Consider the following 20074-nt stretch of genomic DNA (forward strand, 5'->3'; position numbering starts at 1 on the left):
GAGACTCCAGGACTGCCAGTATATAGAATGTTACCTGTAACAGACAGAGTGACTCCAGGACTGCCAGTATGTAGAATGTTACCTGTAACAGACAGAGTGACTCCAGGACTGCCAGTATATCTCCATCTGGTCTGATCTGTTATAAAGCTGAACATGTACGTAGCTGAGTCACTCTCTCTCAGGTCTGTGATTGTCAGGGTGTGGCCATTCTTCTTATCTCTATGGTACATCACACGACCTTTGTAGTCTGGCTCACCACTCAGACTAACAGGATTCCCCTCAGCATTATTTGTTATGAACCAGAAGGTTGTTGTGACTGTACCACTTGGATATGTGTAAGAGCAGGTCAGCTCTACTGTTGACCCCTTCAAGGTACAGACACTCTTCTTGGTGTATGTAACACTCCAGCTTTTCTGACTCAAGACCACTGAAACACAGTTAGACATCACAAGGACGTTACATTAAGTTCAATGTCTTGTGACTCACACTAACACTTTTTTCCATAGTTGCTGAGTTGAGACATAGATACTCTTTGGTTGAGTGTGAATGAAAACCACAGATAAGCTTCACTCAGTGAGGTGAGAAAGACAACTGTTTAAAATGGAGTGGAGACGCCAAATGTGTCGACAGTAGAACATAAAAATGGTTATGCTTTTAGAAATGTCTGTAGACTGATAAACAGAGCAACAAAAAGATAAGAATGAGACCATACCTGCTACAGACCAGAGAAAGACCACCAACACACTTCCTGCTGTTCTCAAGGCCATTGTTGCATCTCCCACCCTGCAGTCTTAGAAACATAAACAACAACTCACTCTATAGCTGGTGAATAACTCCACCTGATACATTGAAGTATAAACTGTAAATGGGGTACAGGGCCTCATTACTGAAAATGAACCAGGCTCATATTGTGTTGTGATGTATTCTGCTATATGGTTGTCTATGTGAATACTGTCTGTCTGTAATGTGTGTGATGTGTTGCATGTGTGTCTACATCTGTCTATTTAAGATGACATGATGTATGATGCAAAACAATGTCCTAATGGATACAATAAAGTCATCATCATCATCATCATCAACAACAATCGCTTATTGAACAGATCTGACTAAAGCTTGGCAGTAAACACATATTTTAAGGGGGTAGCTCAGCTTCAATATTGCAGATAGATTGTGGCTTCAATCAATGTAATTGTCTGAATCTTTTCCAGTTCCCTATTTTATATTTTTTGTAAATATATACAATATATATCAAATATAAATATATATATATACATTATATTTAATATATATGAATATATATATATATATATATATATACAGTATACATCATATATGTCATATAAGTCCCTTTTTCAGGACCCTGTCTTCCAAAAATAATTTGTAAAAATGCAAATAACTTCATAGATCTTCATTGTAAAGGGTTTCAACACTGTTTCCTATGCTTGTTCAATGAACCATAAACAATTAATCAACATGCACCTGCGGAACGGTCGTTAAGACACTAACAGCTTACATACTATCGGCAATTAAGGTCACAGTTATGAAAACTTAGGACACTAAAGAGGCCTTTCTACTGACTCTGAAAAACACCAAAAGAAAGATGCCCAGGGTCCCTGCTCATCCTCGTGAACGTGCCTAAGGCATGCTGCAAGGAGGCATGAGGACTGCAGATGTGGCCAGGGCAATAAATTGCATTGTCCGTACTGTGAGACGCCTAAGACAGCACTACAGGGAGACAGGATGGACAGCTGATCATCCTCGCAGTGGCAGACCACGTGTAACAACACCTGCACAGGATCGGTACAAACGAACATCACACCTGCAGGACAGGTAAAGGATGGCAACAACAACTGCCCGAGTTACACCAGGAATGCACAATCCTTCCATCAGTGCTCAGACTGTCCGAAATAGGCTGAGAGAGGCTGGACTGAGGGCTTGTAGGCCTGTTGTAAGGCAGGTCCTCACCAGACATCACCAGCAACAGCGTCGCCTATGGGCACAAACCCACCGTCGCTGGACCAGACAGGACTGGCAAAAAGAGCTCTTCACTGACGAGTCGCGGTTTTGTATCAACAGGGTTGATGGTCGCATTCGTGTTCATCGTCAAAGGACTGAGCGTTACACCGAGGCCTGTACTCTGGAGCGGGATCGATTTGGAGGTGGAGGGTCCGTCATGGTCTGGGGTGGTGTGTCACAGCATCATCGGACTGAGCTTGTTGTCATTGCAGGCAATCTCAACGCTGTGCGTTACAGGGAAGACATCCTCCTTCCTCATGTGGTACCCTTCCTGCAGGCTCGTCCTGACATGACCCTCCAGCATGACAATGCCACCAGCCATACTGCTCTTTCTTTGTGTGATTTCCTGCAAGACAGGAATGTCAGTGTTCTGCCATGGCCAGCGAAGAGCCCGGATCTCAATCCCATTGAGCACGTCTGGGACCTGTTGGATCGGCGGGTGAGGGCTAGGGCCATTCCCCCCAGAAATGGGGACTTGCAGGTGCCTTGGTGGAAGAGTGAGGTAAAATCTCACAGCAAGATCTGGCCAATCTGGTGCAGTCCATGAGGAGATGCACTGCAGTACTTAATGCAGCTGGTGGCCACACCAGATACTGACTGACTTTTGATTTTGACCCCCTCTTTGTTCAGGGACACATTATTCCCTTTGTTCAGGGTCACATTATTCCCTTTATGTTAGTCACATGTCTGTGGAACTTGGTCAGTTTATGTCTCAGTTGTTGAATCTTCATAGAAATATTTACACATGTTAAGTTTGCTGAAAATAAACGCAGTTGACAGTAAGAGGACGTTTCAGTTTTTATATATATTTTTTGTAAATATATTTTGCACTCAATGATCATGCTGCTGCTCCCCCTATGGTCATTCCACCCCACCCCCTCTACAGTCTTTACTCTGCCTCCACCCCAATGGTCATTATTCATTACAGCCAGAGTTATTATCTATATAGTGCTAGTTCTATTTCTGTTGTTTTTATTACCATTTTTCATCATTTTATTTCACTAGTCCTGCATGTTGAAGTCTAAGACGTTCACTGTACCCTGCAATTACACCTGCAACCCTGTGCATGTGACTATTAAACAATCTGAATCTTTATTATGTTCCCCTTACCCAACCTCCCTTCCTCTAATTGGAGTAAACTAATGACAAACACAGACAAAATGTTGTGTTACTGTCCAGGACCAAAACAGTTATTCCCATTCAAAATATGTTTTACCTAACCACTAACCCTAATCTTAATCCTAACCTTAACCCCTAAACCTAAACCTTCATCCTAATCTCAACCAAAAATAGCCTTGTTACTTGTGGGGACCTGTGAAATGCACCCACTTGTCCAACTTTGTTTTACAGTCCTTATCAGGACGTCTGGTCCACACAAGGATAGTAAAACCATACAAACACACACACACACACACACACACACACACACACACACACACACACACACACACACACACACACACACACACACACACACACACACACACACACACACACACACACACACACACACACACGGCTATACTTTGACTGTGGTTTAGGATTGCATTATTCTGTGTGTGGTGAGGTCTCTTGTGAATAGGAAGCATTTCAGTGTAAATTGAAAATGGACGAAAGTCAGCACAGTTATATTTCTTATGTTGAGGAGTGGACCTACATTTTAAAACAGGCAAAATGTGACTGAAACCCATCACTCCTCATCAGCTGCATCATAGTGCTACTGAAGGTTCCAGTGTTCTAGACAAGAGCTCCTCCTACTGGCATCTCAACATTACTGCAGCCTCCTCTCTTCAAACGATGTCCTTATACATTTGGGCAGAAATATAATGCCACGGTAATATTCTGTTACACTGAATGTGTCCCAAATGGCACCCTATGTGCCCTGGTTAAAAGTAGCACACTATTTAGGGAATAGGGTGCCATTTGGGAAACACCCACTGTTGGCCATTGTGTTTAGTACTGGTACCTAATAATAATTTCCTCAATAATGTTGGGTCAATAACAACATAATAAGCTAATGAAACACAACACTGGCTAGTACTTGACCAAGTCACATTTAAGCACACAAACACTGATGTCTATAGTAGTATTAGCCACTATCATATTCTGTTACACTGTTGACCCTTATGTACAGCAGAGGAGGCTGGTGATAGAAGGAGATGGTGCAGCAGTGGACAATTTTGTGTTTTTTATGCTAGTCTTAACTTTTTTAGTTCTTAATGTCTCTGCCATCATTTCTTATGGCCGAAACAGCTTCTAAACATCAGAACAGTGATCACCAAACTTGATTTCTACTTCAACGAGTCTACAACTTTGGACATTCTGATTACTCCGGACCAGACCCTGATCCCCGGCAACAGAGAGTCAAGCGAGCAGGCATCCTGATGAGATTACGTCGGTCATCAAATAGACCCCCAAATAGACCAACAAACTGGAAAAGCTCGAGACTATCCTGTCAACAGGACCTGAATAACTGTAATATATGTTTCTCAGAGTCGTGGCTGAACGAGGACATGGATATACATCTGGTTGATTTGTCTACACTCTTAGAAAACAAATGGTGCTATTTGGAACCTTAGAGGGTTATTTGGCTCTCCACATAGGATAACACTTTGAAGAACCGGTGAGGTTCAAAAAGGAGGAGCACAGGTTATGTTGAAAAAGAGGAGCAGCCTTGTTGGTTCTAGATATAATTTTTTTGGGTTCCAGGTAGAACATTTTTGGATTCCATGTAGAACCCTTTCCACAGAGGGTTCTATATGGAACACAAAAAGGTTCTACCTGGAACCCAAAAAAATTATATCTAGAACCAACAAGGCTGCTCCTCTTTTTCAACATAACCTGTGCTCCTCCTTTTTGAACCTCACCTGTGCAACTAGGGGCATTAAAACTCTAGTTCAACTACAGTGCCTTGCGAAAGTATTCGGCCCCCTTGAACTTTGCGACCTTTTGCCACATTTCAGGCTTCAAACATGAAGATATAAAACTGTATTTTTTTATGAAGAATCAACAACAAGTGGGACACAATCATGAAGTTGAACGACATTTATTGGATATTTCAAACTTTTTTAACAAATCAAAAACTGAAAAATTGGGCGTGCAAAATTATTCAGCCTCTTTACTTTCAGTGCAGCAAACTCTCTCCAGAAGTTCAGTGAGGATCTCTGAATGATCCAATGTTGACCTAAATGACTAATGATGATAAATACAATCCACCTGTGTGTAATCAAGTCTCCGTATAAATGCACCTGCACTGTGATAGTCTCAGAGGTCCGTCAAAAGCGCAGAGAGCATCATGAAGAACAAGGAACACACCAGGCAGGTCCGAGATACTGTTGTGAAGAAGTTTAAAGCCGGATTTGGATACAAAAATATTTCCCAAGCTTTAAACATCCCAAGGAGCACTGTGCAAGCGATAATATTGAAATGGAAGGAGTATCAGACCACTGCAAATCTACCAAGACCTGGTCGTCCCTCTAAACTTTCAGCTCATACAAGGAGAAGACTGATCAGAGATGCAGCCAAGAGGCCCATGATCACTCTGGATGAACTGCAGAGATCTACAGCTGAGGTGGGAGACTCTGTCCATAGGACAACAATATATTGCATCTGGCCTTTATGGAAGAGTGGCAAGAAGAAAGCCATTTCTTAAAGATATCCATAAAAAGTGTTGTTTAAAGTTTGCCACAAGCCACCTGGGAGACACACCAAACATGTGGAAGAAGGTGCTCTGGTCAGATGAAACCAAAATTGAACTTTTTGGCAACAATGCAAAACGTTATGTTTGGCGTAAAAGCAACACAGCTCATCACCCTGAACACACCATCCCCACTGTCAAACATGGTGGTGGCAGCATCATAGTTTGGGCCTGCTTTTCTTCAGCAGGGACAGGGAAGATGGTTAAAATTGATGGGAAGATGGATGGAGCCAAATACAGGACCATTCTGGAAGAAAACCTGATGGAGTCTGCAAAAGACCTGAGACTGGGACGGAGATTTGTCTTCCAACAATACAATGATCCAAAACATAAAGCAAAATCTACAATGGAATGGTTCAAAAATAAACATATCCAGGTGTTAGAATGGCCAAGTCAAAGTCCAGACCTGAATCCAATCGAGAATCTGTGGAAAGAACTGAAAACTGCTGTTCACAAATGCTCTCCATCCAACCTCACTGAGCTCGAGCTGTTTTGCATGGAGGAATGGGAAAACATTTCAGTCTCTCGATGTGCAAAACTGATAGAGACATACCCCAAGCGACTAACAACTGTAATAGCAGAAAAAGTGGCGCTACAAAGTATTAACTTAAGGGGGCTGAATAATTTTGCACGCCCAATTTTTCAGTTTTTGATTTGTTAAAAAAGTTTGAAATATCCAATAAATGTCGTTCCACTTCATGATTGTGTCCCACTTGTTGTTGATTCTTCACAAAAAAATACAGTTTTATATCTTTATGTTTGAAGCCTGAAATGTGGCAAAAGGTCACAAAGTTCAAGGGGGCCGAATACTTTCGCAAGGCACTGTATACTCTACACATGCATAAAAAGCCCTCCCTTTGGCAAATAAGACCATATCTTTATCCTCCTGCTTCCTGCCTACAAGCAAAAACTCAAACAGGATGTACCACAGACACGCTCAATACAGAAGTGGTCCGATCAGGTGGATGCTCAGCTACAGGACTGTTTCACTGGCACAGACTGGAATATGTTCTGGGATTCATCCAATAACATGGAGGAATTGACCAAGTCATTCACCGCTTCATCAATAAGTGCATCGCAGTACCCCAACCAGAAGCCATGGATTACAGGTAACATCTGCACAGAGCTAAAGGCTAGAGCTTCTGCTTTCAAGGAACGGGACACTAATCTGGACGGTTAAAGAAGTTCTGCTATGACCTCCGATGAGCAATCAAACCGGAAACGCGTCAATACAGGACTAAGGCTGAATCCTACTATGCTGGCTCTGAAGCGAGAAGCATGTGGTTGGGCTTGCAAACTATCATGGATTACAAAGGGAAATCCAGCCGCGAGCTGCCCAGTGACACAAGTCCACCAGACGAGCTACAGTAAATTACTTCTATGCTCGCTTAGTCTATTATCTATCCTGATGCCTAGTCACTTTACCCCTCGCTATGGGGCAGCAGGTAGCCTAGCGGTTAAGAGCGTTGGGCCAGTAAAGGTTGCTGTTTTGACGTCCTGAACTGGCAAAAGCAGTAAATTCTGCAGTTCTGCCCTTGAGCAAGGCAGTTAACCCACAACAACAACTGCTCCCGGGCGACGATTACGTCCATTTATACAGCCCCACGCACCTCTCTGATTCAGAGGGGTTGAGTTAAATGTAGAAAACACATTTCAGTTGAATGCATTCAGTTTTGCAACTGACTAGGTATCCCCCTTTCCCTTATATGTATGTACATAAACACCTCAATTACCTCGTACCCCTGCACATCAACTCGGTACTGTGAAACAGATGTTATTTTTACTCGTTGTTGATATTTGTTATTCACTCTGTATTTATTCCTTGTGTCACTATTTCCCTCAAAACATTTATACAGTGTAAGTATTCAGACCCCTTTACCTATTTCGACATTTTGTTACATTACAGCCTTATTCTAAAATGGAATAAATAAACCATTTCCCTCATCATTCTACACAGGATACACCAGAAAGACAAAGCAAAAACTGATTTTTTTACACAAGTTGTCACGTTCTGACCTTTACTTCCTTTGTTTTGTATTTATTTAGTATGGTCAGGGCGTGAGTTGGGTGGGCAGTCTATGTTTGTTTTTCTATGATTTGGGTATTTCTATGTTTCGGCCTAGTATGGTTCTCAATCAGAGGCAGGTGTCATTAGTTGTCTCTGATTGAGAATCATACTTAGGTAGCCTGGGTTTCACTGTGTGTTTGTGGGTGATTGTTCCTGTCTCTGTGTTTGCACCAGATAGGACTGTTTTTTGGTTTTCCACGCGTTTATTGTTTTGTAGTGTTCGTGTTTATCGTTTTTTCATTAAACATGAGTAACCACCACGCCGCATTTTGGTCCGCTTCTCCTTCACAACAGGAAAACCGTTACACAAGTATTCATAACCTTTGTTATGAGATTCGAAATTGAGCTCAGGTGTATCATATTTACATTGATCATCCTTAAAATGTGATTGGAGTCCACTTGTGGTAAATTCCTGTCTATACAAGGTCCCACAGTTGACTATGCATGTCAGAGAAAAAACCAAGCCATGACGACGAAGGAATTGTCTGTAGCGCTCCGAGACAGGATTGGGTCTAGGCAAAGATTTGGGAAGGGTACAAAAAATGTCTGCAGCATTGAAGGTCCCCAAGAACACAGTGGCCTCCATCATTCTTAAATGGAAGAACGGAGCAATCGGAGGAGAAGGGCCTTGGTCAGGTAGGTGACCAAGAACTCGATGGTCACTCTGACAGAGCTCCAGTGTTCCTCTGTGGAGATGTGAGAACCTTCCAAATGGATAACCATCTCAGCAGCACTCCACCAATCAGGCCTTTATTGTAGAGTGGCCAGATGGAAGCCAGATGACGGCCAGCTTGAACTTTGCCAAAAGGCACCTAAATGAGATTCTCTGTTCTGATGAAACCAAGATGGAAGTCTTTGGCCTCAAAAGCCAAGCGTCACGTCTGGAGGTTACCTGGCACATCCCTACAATGAAGCATGGTGGTGGCAGCATAATGGTGTGGGGATGTTTTTCAGCTGCAGGGACTGGGAGACTAGTCAGGATTGAGGGAAAGATGAGAAAAGTAGAGAGAGATCCTTGATGAAAACCTGCTCCAGAGCGCTCAGGACCTCCCAACAGGACAACGACCCTAAGCACACAGCCAAGACAACGCAGGAGTGGCTTCGGGACAAGTCTCTGAATGTCCTTCAGTGGCCGAGCCAAAGGCAGGACAAACCCGATCGAACATCTCTGGAGAGACCTGAAAATAGCTGTGCAGCGATGCTCCCCATCCAACCTGACAGAGCTTGAGATGATCTGCAGAGAAGATTGAGAGAAACTCCCCAAATACAAGTTGCCAAGCTTGTTGCATAAAACCAAAGATGACTCGAGGCTGTTATCGCTGACAAGGTGCTTCAACAAAGTACTGAGTAAAAGGTCTCAATACTTATGGAAATGTGATATTTCAGTTTACATTTTTTTTTTATGTATAAAAAACTGTTTTTGTATTCATTATTATGGAGAATTGTGGGTAGATTGATGAGGGGGAAAAACAATTGAATCCATTTTAGAAGAAGGCTGTAACGTAACAAAATATGGAAAAAGTCAAGGGGTCTGAATACTTGCACTGTATTTTTATCTTTAACTCTGCATTGTTGGAAAGGACACATTTCAATCCACCATCACTGTGTCTCATGTTGATACTACTCCTAAACACAACACACCATCACTGTGTCTCATGTTAATACTACTCCTAAACACAACCCACCATCACTGTGTCTCGTGTTAATACTACTCCTAAACACAACCCACCATCACTGTGTCTCATGTTAATACAACTCCTAAACACAACCCACCATCACTGTGTCTCATGTTAATACTACTCCTAAACACAACCCACCATCACTGTGTATCATGTGAATACAACTCCTAAACACAACCCACCATCACTGTGTCTCATGTTAATATTACTCCTAAAGCTCTTACGAAGCATACACCTAATCACTGTTAGTCTCAATCTTACTTTAGGTCATTTTCAAACAAGTCTCCACAACAATCTATTGCTTTGAGAGTCCTTAAAATACCATGCTAAAGTATTATATGTGTAACCCCATGTACAATACTGTATCAGATTAAACACACAGAAATACATCTACAGAGTATACTGTAAATAACAGAAAAACAAAACATACATTACAATAGCATGGCCATGCACATAACAGGATACAGAAGTTCATGGAAACAAACAAATGATAAAATAAACATATTTTAAGATATCGTCAAGCATACTTACAGAGTGACGGGGAAATGTGTTGCAAGTTAACTTACTGGAAGTCTATATAAATAGACACTGAGTGTGAGGTTGGAGGTTTGAAGTCTGTGGTCGACACAACTTTGAAGCAGTCAGGGACAATAGAGTTGAGTAGAGGGCGTTCTTGCTTCAAAGCCTGTTTTAGCATGACTAAAGCCATTGAATACACCATTTCAGTTGGTATGAAGACTGTTATTAAACTTATGGAAGTTGAAGATATTAACTACTTTAATATGAAAATAGCCCTCAATGGTGCTGCTCATTCTGTCACAGAAGACATCATGACAAAGATGTCAAGATGTATCTTCTATCCAACTCTATGTCAGGGACCAAGAAGCTTATGCAGAGAGGGCTTCCTTCAGCAGTCACTCAGACAGTGTTCGAGAGTATCAAAACTGATGTATCATGGGTAAATTGTGACTGACTGACTGATCTATAAATAATATTGAGTAGTTATTCATCATGCAAGGTGATTTGTAGATCTCGACTCGCCTATAAAGTTGGCTACAATGTCGAACACTCCCACATTTACAAAAATCCCATTCAAGTCACGGGACTGATATTAAGATTTCACATATTAACATTCTCACATCATGTTCAAATCATCTGGAAGTGACTTTGTTGAGCTTCACAACACATTTTTTTTAAACTTTTGATTGATTTTGAAATGATGTGCGAGAAATGCCTCTTATCAGTCACATGACGAATGGGATTTCTGCCACGAATGGTAAAACGTTAGCAAGTGGAAACAGTGTCAGTGGAAACTAAACCAAAGCAGGGACTGCTGTCACACCATGTTCATAGACTGCTAAAAGGGAAGGGAAACCAATGTGTCATTTTGTAATTTGGTTGAACCTTCAAGATATGATAACAATATATTAGCAAGGTAGCCTGGGTTTCACTGTGTGTTTGTGGGTGATTGTTCCTGTCTCTGTGTTTGCACCAGATAGGACTGTTTTTTGGTTTTCCACGCGTTTATTGTTTTGTAGTGTTCGTGTTTATCGTTTTTTCATTAAACATGAGTAACCACCACGCCGCATTTTGGTCCGCTTCTCCTTCACAACAGGAAAACCGTTACACAAGTATTCATAACCTTTGTTATGAGATTCGAAATTGAGCTCAGGTGTATCATATTTACATTGATCATCCTTAAAATGTGATTGGAGTCCACTTGTGGTAAATTCCTGTCTATACAAGGTCCCACAGTTGACTATGCATGTCAGAGAAAAAACCAAGCCATGACGACGAAGGAATTGTCTGTAGCGCTCCGAGACAGGATTGGGTCTAGGCAAAGATTTGGGAAGGGTACAAAAAATGTCTGCAGCATTGAAGGTCCCCAAGAACACAGTGGCCTCCATCATTCTTAAATGGAAGAACGGAGCAATCGGAGGAGAAGGGCCTTGGTCAGGTAGGTGACCAAGAACTCGATGGTCACTCTGACAGAGCTCCAGTGTTCCTCTGTGGAGATGTGAGAACCTTCCAAATGGATAACCATCTCAGCAGCACTCCACCAATCAGGCCTTTATTGTAGAGTGGCCAGATGGAAGCCAGATGACGGCCAGCTTGAACTTTGCCAAAAGGCACCTAAATGAGATTCTCTGTTCTGATGAAAGCAAGATGGAAGTCTTTGGCCTCAAAAGCCAAGTGTCACGTCTGGAGGTTACCTGGCACATCCCTACAATGAAGCATGGTGGTGGCAGCATAATGGTGTGGGGATGTTTTTCAGCTGCAGGGACTGGGAGACTAGTCAGGATTGAGGGAAAGATGAGAAAAGTAGAGAGAGATCCTTGATGAAAACCTGCTCCAGAGCGCTCAGGACCTCCCAACAGGACAACGACCCTAAGCACACAGCCAAGACAACGCAGGAGTGGCTTCGGGACAAGTCTCTGAATGTCCTTCAGTGGCCGAGCCAAAGGCAGGACAAACCCGATCGAACATCTCTGGAGAGACCTGAAAATAGCTGTGCAGCGATGCTCCCCATCCAACCTGACAGAGCTTGAGATGATCTGCAGAGAAGATTGAGAGAAACTCCCCAAATACAAGTTGCCAAGCTTGTTGCATAAAACCAAAGATGACTCGAGGCTGTTATCGCTGACAAGGTGCTTCAACAAAGTACTGAGTAAAAGGTCTCAATACTTATGGAAATGTGATATTTCAGTTTACATTTTTTTTTTATGTATAAAAAACTGTTTTTGTATTCATTATTATGGAGAATTGTGGGTAGATTGATGAGGGGGAAAAACAATTGAATCCATTTTAGAAGAAGGCTGTAACGTAACAAAATATGGAAAAAGTCAAGGGGTCTGAATACTTGCACTGTATTTTTATCTTTAACTCTGCATTGTTGGAAAGGACACATTTCAATCCACCATCACTGTGTCTCATGTTGATACTACTCCTAAACACAACACACCATCACTGTGTCTCATGTTAATACTACTCCTAAACACAACCCACCATCACTGTGTCTCATGTTAATACTACTCCTAAACACAACCCACCACCACTGTGTCTCATGTTAATACTACTCCTAAACACAACCCACCATCACTGTGTCTCATGTTAATACTACTCCTAAACACAACCCACCATCACTGTGTCTCATGTTAATACTACTCCTAAACACAACCCACCATCACTGTGTCTCATGTTAATACTACTCCTAAACACAACCCACCATCACTGTGTCTCATGTTAATACTACTCCTAAACACAACCCACCATCACTGTGTCTCATGTTAATACTACTCCTAAACACAACCCACCTTCACTGTGTCTCATGTTAATACTACTCCTAAACACAACCCACCATCACTGTGTCTCATGTTAATACTACTCCTAAACACAACCCACCATCACTGTGTCTCATGTTAATACTACTCCTAAACACAACCCACCTTCACTGTGTCTCATGTTAATACTACTCCTAAACACAACCCACCATCACTGTGTCTCATGTTAATACTACTCCTAAACACAACCCACCATCACTGTGTCTCATGTTAATACTACTCCTAAACACAACCCACCATCACTGTGTCTCATGTTAATACTACTCCTAAACACAACCCACCATCACTGTGTCTCATGTTAATACAACTCCTAAACACAACCCACCATCACTGTGTCTCATGTTAATACTACTCCTAAACACAACCCACCATCACTGTGTCTCATGTTAATACTACTCCTAAACACAACCCACCATCACTGTGTCTCGTGTTAATACTACTCCTAAACACAACCCACCATCACTGTGTCTCATGTTAATACTACTCCTAAACACAACCCACCATCACTGTGTATCATGTGAATACAACTCCTAAACACAACCCACCATCACTGTGTCTCATGTTAATATTACTCCTAAAGCTCTTACGAAGCATACACCTAATCACTGTTAGTCTCAATCTTACTTTAGGTCATTTTCAAACAAGTCTCCACAACAATCTATTGCTTTGAGAGTCCTTAAAATACCATGCTAAAGTATTATATGTGTAACCCCATGTACAATACTGTATCAGATTAAACACACAGAAATACATCTACAGAGTATACTGTAAATAACAGAAAAACAAAACATACATTACAATAGCATGGCCATGCACATAACAGGATACAGAAGTTCATGGAAACAAACAAATGATAAAATAAACATATTTTAAGATATCGTCAAGCATACTTACAGAGTGACGGGGAAATGTGTTGCAAGTTAACTTACTGGAAGTCTATATAAATAGACACTGAGTGTGTGGTTGGAGGTTTGAAGTTTGTGGCTGACACAACTTTGAAGCAGTCAGGGACAATAGAGTTGAGTAGAGGGCGTACTTGCTTCAAAGCCTGTTTTAGCATGACTAAGCCATTGAATACACCATTTCAGTTGGTATGAAGACTGTTATTAAACTTATGGAAGTTGAAGATATTAACTACTTTAATATGGAAATAGCCCTCAATGGTGCTGCTCATTCTGTCACAGAAGACATCATGACAAAGATGTCAAGATGTATCTTCTATCCAACTCTATGTCAGGGAGAAAGAAGCTTATGCAGAGAGGGCTTCCTTCAGCAGTCACACAGACAGTGTTCGAGAACATCAAAACTGATGTATCATGGGTAAATTGTGACTGACTGATCTATAAATAATATTGAGTAGTTATTCATCATGCAAGGTGATTTGTAGATCTCGACTCGCCTATAAAGTTGGCTGCAATGTCGAACACTCCCACATTTACAAAAATCCCATTCAAGTCACGGGACTGATATTAAGATTTCAAATATTAACATTCTCTCATCATGTTCAAATCATCTGGAAGTGACTTTGTTGAGCTTCACAACACATTTTTTTAAACTTTTGATTGATTTTGAAATGATGTGCAAGAAATGCCTCAACAGTCACATGACGAATGGGATTTGTGCCACGAATGCTAAAACGTTAGCAAGTGGAAACAGTGTCAGGGGAAACTAAACCAAAGCAGGGACTGATGTCACACCATGTTCATAGACTGCTAAAAGGGAAGGGAAACCAATGTGTCATTTTGTAATTTGGGTGAACCTTCAAGATATGATAACAAGATATGATTAGCAAGAGAATAGAGTGTAAGGACTAGCTTTGGTTTGGTGCCAAAGCTCTTTAGTCCATGTTCTGTGGTGGTTCTCTTCAGTCCATGTTTTGTGATGGTTCTCTTCAGTCCAGGTTCTGTGGTGGTTCTCTTCAGTCCATGTTTTGTGATGGTTCTCTTCAGTCCATGTTCTGTGGTGGTTCTCTTCAGTCCATGTTTTGTGATGGTTCTCTTCAGTCCAGGTTCTGTGGTGGTTCTCTTCAGTCCATGTTCTGTGGTGGTTCTCTTCAGTCCATGTTCTGTGGTGGTTCTCTCCAGTCCATGTTCTGTGGTGGTTCTCTCAGTCCATGTTCTGTGGTGGTTCTCTTTAGTCCAGGTTCTGTGGTGGTTCTCTTCCGTCCAGGTTCTGTGGTGGTTCTCTTCCGTCCAGGTTCTGTGGTGGTTCTCTTCCCTCCAGGTTCTGTGGTGGTTCTCTTCCCTCCAGGTTCTGTGGTGGTTCTCTTCCCTCCAGGTTCTGTGGTGGTTCTCTTCCCTCCAGGTTCTGTGGTGGTTCTCTTCCCTCCAGGTTCTGTGGTGGTTTTCTCCCCTGGATGGTCTGATACACGGAGTGCTGAGCGTCTCTCTGAAGAGATGTGAACGTGTCACTGTGGGGGATTTTCACACTCAGAGAGAGAGACAGCGACAAAGGAAACACAGTATGAGCACTTTACACACTGCTCTATAGTATTCTCTCACTTCTACTTTCTGTGTTCATCTCTCTCCTCTGTGTCTGTCTTTCTCTCACTCACCCACTTACCCACTCACACAAACAAACACAAATAATATATACAAAATATACACATTCATGAATATGTTATAACATACCTACTGCCAGAGTGTCTGGTCCTCATTTTCAGTGGTGTGTGTGTCCCAGTTAGGGTCAGGATGGACACTCTGTGGAGAGAGAGCTGTGTCAAGGTACAGGGAAAATAGTAGAAAGAGACTATTGTGACACAGTAAAAAATAAAAGCAGTAACTTATCAACAGGAAGTGTGTTGATAGAATGACCATCTGTAGAGCATCTATCCAGACTATCCAAATAAAGTGACTAAAAAACTATATCACTGTAAATCCCTTTATCACTGAGTTTTCCCTCTAAGACACTGATGGAAGAAATCCTATGTTATACAGATGTAAACACAAACCAAGACATTTAACTGAACTAAACGGAATTCAACAGTTTAACTATATTGAATGTAACTGTACCTGTAACAGACAGAATGACTCCAGGATCACCAGTATATTTCCTTACGGTCTGATCTGTTATAAATCTGAATTTGTACATAGCTGAGTCACACTCTCTCAGATCTCTGATTGTCAGGGTGTGGCCATTCTTCTTGTTGCTACAGTACGTCACATGACCTGTGTAGTCTGGGTCACCACTCAGAGTCACAGGATTCCCCTCAGCATCATTTTAGTGAACCAGAAGGTTGTTGTGATTGTATAGCCACTGGGATATGTGTAAGAGCAGGTCAGCTCTACTGTTGACCCCTTCAAGGTACAGATACTCTGAGTGGTGTACGTCACACTCCTGCCATCCTGACCCAGTAACACTGAAACACAATCACACATTATAGTGATTATACATTACAGACCCATTTCCTCACACTAACAGCATTTGTCCACACCTTGTTGCCGTACTCTACTTGCTGAGTGTGAATGGAAACCACAGAAAGGACCTAAGTGTTACTCAGTGAGGTGTGAAAGACAACTATTCCAGAAAAGAAGAAGCCCCTAACAGACGATGTCACTGAACACAACAGAATAACATCAAGATAACATTACTAAAACATTATAAATGAGACCACACCTGCTACAGACCAGACAAAGACCCCCAACACACTTCCTGCTGTTCTCAAGACCATTGTTGCATCTCCCACCCTGCAGTCTTAGAAACATAAACAACAACTCACTCTATAGCTGGTGAATAACTCCACCTGATCCATTAAAACAGTCCAGGGTCCATATTCACAAAGTGTCTGTCACGATCGTCGTATTGAGGAGACCAAAGTGCAGCATGGTGTGAATGCATACTTTAATGAACGGACAAAAAAACCCGTAGTACACTAAACAAACTAACAAGACGACCCCTAAAGAAACTGAGTGCTAACATGCACCATCACATAGACATGGATGATAACCCACAAAATACCCAAAGAAGATGGCTGCCTAAATATGGTTCCCAATCAGAGACAGCGATAAACAGCTGCCTCTAATTGAGAACCAATCTAGGCAACTATAGACATACATGAACACCTTGATAGTAAACAACCCCATAAACCTACAAAACCCCTAGACAGTACAAAAACACATACATCACCCAAGTCACACCCTGACCTAACCAAAACAACAAAGAAAACAAAGAATACTAAGGTCAGGGCGAGACAGTGTCAAAAATGTAAGTAAAAGTAAAATGATACAGTGAGTCAACTTATCGTCGTAGCCGTGCATAGAAACAAGAAGTGTGATTTTAGTGACTGACACATTGTGAAAGTAGCCTAGTCAGGGATTTAAGACAATCACATGCATCAACAGCATGTCAGAAAGGGATGTACTGGATGTACTGCTAAAGACTGCATAGCTATTTGCATTTCTTCATTTGAGGAGATGGGCCTACATGTTTTAAAGGGGCTAAATGCAGCCCATTTTCAATGTAGTCATTTCTTTAAATACAGACCCACAACAAAGTGTTGACTGTTCTATATGGTTTCTTAATGTGTTTCCTCACAAGATGTGACCCATCACTCCTCATCATCTCCATCAAAGTGCTACTGAAGGTTCCAGTGTTCTAGACTAGAGCTCCTCCTACTGGCATCTCAACATTACTGCAGCCTCCAGTCTCTCTTCATACGTCCCAATCATGTCCTCATCCACTTGGATCAATAACAAAATATCAAACTGGTAATAAGGTGCCTGAGACTGAGGTCCCGATTCCCAACCCTTTCCCAAGTGTGCAAGTTCACTCTTCCCGTCATGGATTTAAAAGTATGAGACTGGTGTGAACATTGGAGTTTCCATATTTGTTAGCTGAATCCATATCAGTGGAACAGGCAAATCTGAAATCTTTGCCCTATACACATTCTATGTCTTTGGCAGGGGTCAGGGAAACGGACAAGGGATTCACATTTTCTCAAAATGTATTTTCATCAATGTTGTTTTTTTCTGTGATTGACACTCAACTAGTGAATTCAGACAATCCGATCAGAGAGCGAAACATGCAAATCTACGATGCTCACAAGGTCTACTTTGGGGAAGAAGTGGGCGGAGTCAGGTCTACTTCGGGGAAGAAGTGGGCGGAGTCAGGTCTACTTCGGGGAAGAAGTGGACGGAGTCAGGTCTACTTCGGGGAAGAAGTGGGCGGAGTCAGGTCTACTTCGGATGAGAAGTGGGCGGAGTCAGGTCTACTTCTGGGAAGACGTGGGCGGAGTTAGGTCTACTTCTGGGAAGATGTGGGCGGAGTCAGGTCTACTTCGGGGAAGAAGTGGGCGGAGTTAGGTCTACTTCTGGGAAGACGTGGGCGGAGTCAGGTCTACTTCGGGGAAGACGTGGGCGGAGTCAGGTCTACTTAGGGGATCACGTGGGCGGAGTCAGGTCTACTTCGGGGACGAAGTGGGCGGAGCCAGGTCTACTTCGGGGAAGATGTGGGCGGAGTCATGTCTACTTCGGGGAAGAAGTGGGCGGAGTCATGTCTACTTCGGGGAAGAAGTGGGCGGAGTCATGTCTACTTTGGGGAAGATGTGGGCGGAGTCATGTCTACTTCGGGGAAGAAGTGGGCGGAGTCATGTCTACTTTGGGGAAGATGTGGGCGGAGTCATGTCTACTTCGGGGAAGAAGTGGGCGGAGTCATGTCTACTTCGGGGAAGAGGTGGGCGGAGTCATGTCTACTTCTGGAAGAAGTGGGCGGAGTCAGGGGAGGATTCAAACAAAAGATGGCAGCATAAAGATACAAATGAAAATACACCAAATAAAATGTCAAATAACATTTGAAAATGTAAAGAAATGTAGACAGAATAAACCAACCATGTAAAGATACTGTGTTATTAAGAGATGACGTTGGACTGTCATATGAATTCAGTGAACTAGCTCTCTCAGCTGGCTTGTTAGCTACATGAAGCAGATGTTGTTCAGTGATACCGAAAGCTAGCTAGCCAGCTAGAAGTTAACTCTGTTACCTCTGACATTCAAGTGAAGTGACTTCCATAAACTGGCATTTTTGTGCATCACACAGCTGCTCTGGACAAAGTGGATTGTGAACTATACGGTGCTTTGCCGCTGAATTACAGCAGCACTTTTATGATTTGTTTACTCTTCACACATTAGTAATGTTTTGATGAAAGTAACAAGAAACATTGCATCAAGCAGAACTACGTCCTGAATTTTGAGGCAAAATGGTGCTATAACTGTCATAAAAACTTTAAACATTTTTTTTTTAATCAAGCAAAGTATATATAAAGTGTATAGAAACTAATTGTATTTATTTGGTTAACAGACAACCAAATTTACTTGCTGTTAAAAAAAAATTAAGCTGGTAGCATGATACCCTGGAAAGACTCGCTGCCAATGGTGCTTAAACAAAGTACTGAGTAAAGGGTCTGTATACTTACGTAATGTGATACTTCCATTTTGTATTTTTAATCCATTTGCAAACCTTTCTAAAAACCTGTTTTTGCTTTGTCATTATGGGGTATTGTGTGTAGATTGATGAGGGGAAAAAAATATTTATTCAATTTTAGAATAAGGCTGTAACATAACAAAATGTGGAAAAAGTCAAGGGGTCTGAATACTTTCTGAATGCACTGTATATTACTAGATACTATTATAAACCAGGTAGTTTAGGTCCTGGATGCTGATTGGCTGAATAAGCATTTCATTTCACATACAGTATTTCAGACAATAGAACACTGGTATGACACCAAAATATTTGTTTACTTTCTATTTATGTTGGTAACCAGTTTATAATAGCAATACGGCCCTCGGGCTTGTAGTATATGGTCAATATACCACGGCTAAGGGCTGTATCAAGGCACTCTGCGTTGTGCAGAACAACAGTCATTAGCCGTGGTACAGTATATAGGCCAATATACCACACCGCCTCTGACCTTATTGCTTAATTATACCACTTAGTTATAATATACGGGCCCAGATATACAAGGTCTTCTTGGTTTTGGGTTTGTTGTTTTCAGTTCTTGGTTCTGGGTTTGTTGTTTTCAGTTCTTGGTTTTGGGTTTGTTGTTTTCAGTTCTTGGTTCTGGGTTTATCAGGTCTTCTTGGTTCTGGGTTTATTGTGTTCAGGTCTTCTGGGTTCTGGGTTTATTGTGTTCAGGTCTTCTTGGTTCTGGGTTTGTTGACTGTACTGTAGAGAACAGAGGGATCCTCCTCAGCTGCTTGTTCCACCGTGGACCTGGAGAAAGAAACAGACGTTAAACTGAATATGAGTCCCAAATGGCACCCTACTCCCTTTTTGCATG

General features: G+C 41.9%; 2 protein-coding genes across 2 annotated transcripts in view; both read right to left on the minus strand.

The window, feature by feature from the left end:
• The window catches only part of LOC110493310 (hemicentin-1), a 34265-nt gene that overhangs the window by 10401 nt on the left and 3790 nt on the right, over positions 1 to 20074 (minus strand). The window lies entirely within an intron of this gene.
• The window catches only part of LOC118938177 (B-cell receptor CD22-like), a 34771-nt gene continuing 33991 nt past the window's right edge, over positions 19295 to 20074 (minus strand). The window contains exon 7 of the mRNA XM_036940091.1: positions 19295 to 20007. Coding sequence (XP_036795986.1) covers positions 19926 to 20007 — 82 coding nt within the window. The 3' untranslated portion in view covers positions 19295 to 19925. The remainder of the gene's footprint in view (positions 20008 to 20074) is intronic.

The sequence above is a fragment of the Oncorhynchus mykiss genome, chromosome 13 (genome assembly GCF_013265735.2).
Source record: "Oncorhynchus mykiss isolate Arlee chromosome 13, USDA_OmykA_1.1, whole genome shotgun sequence".
Lineage (NCBI taxonomy): Eukaryota > Metazoa > Chordata > Actinopteri > Salmoniformes > Salmonidae > Oncorhynchus > Oncorhynchus mykiss.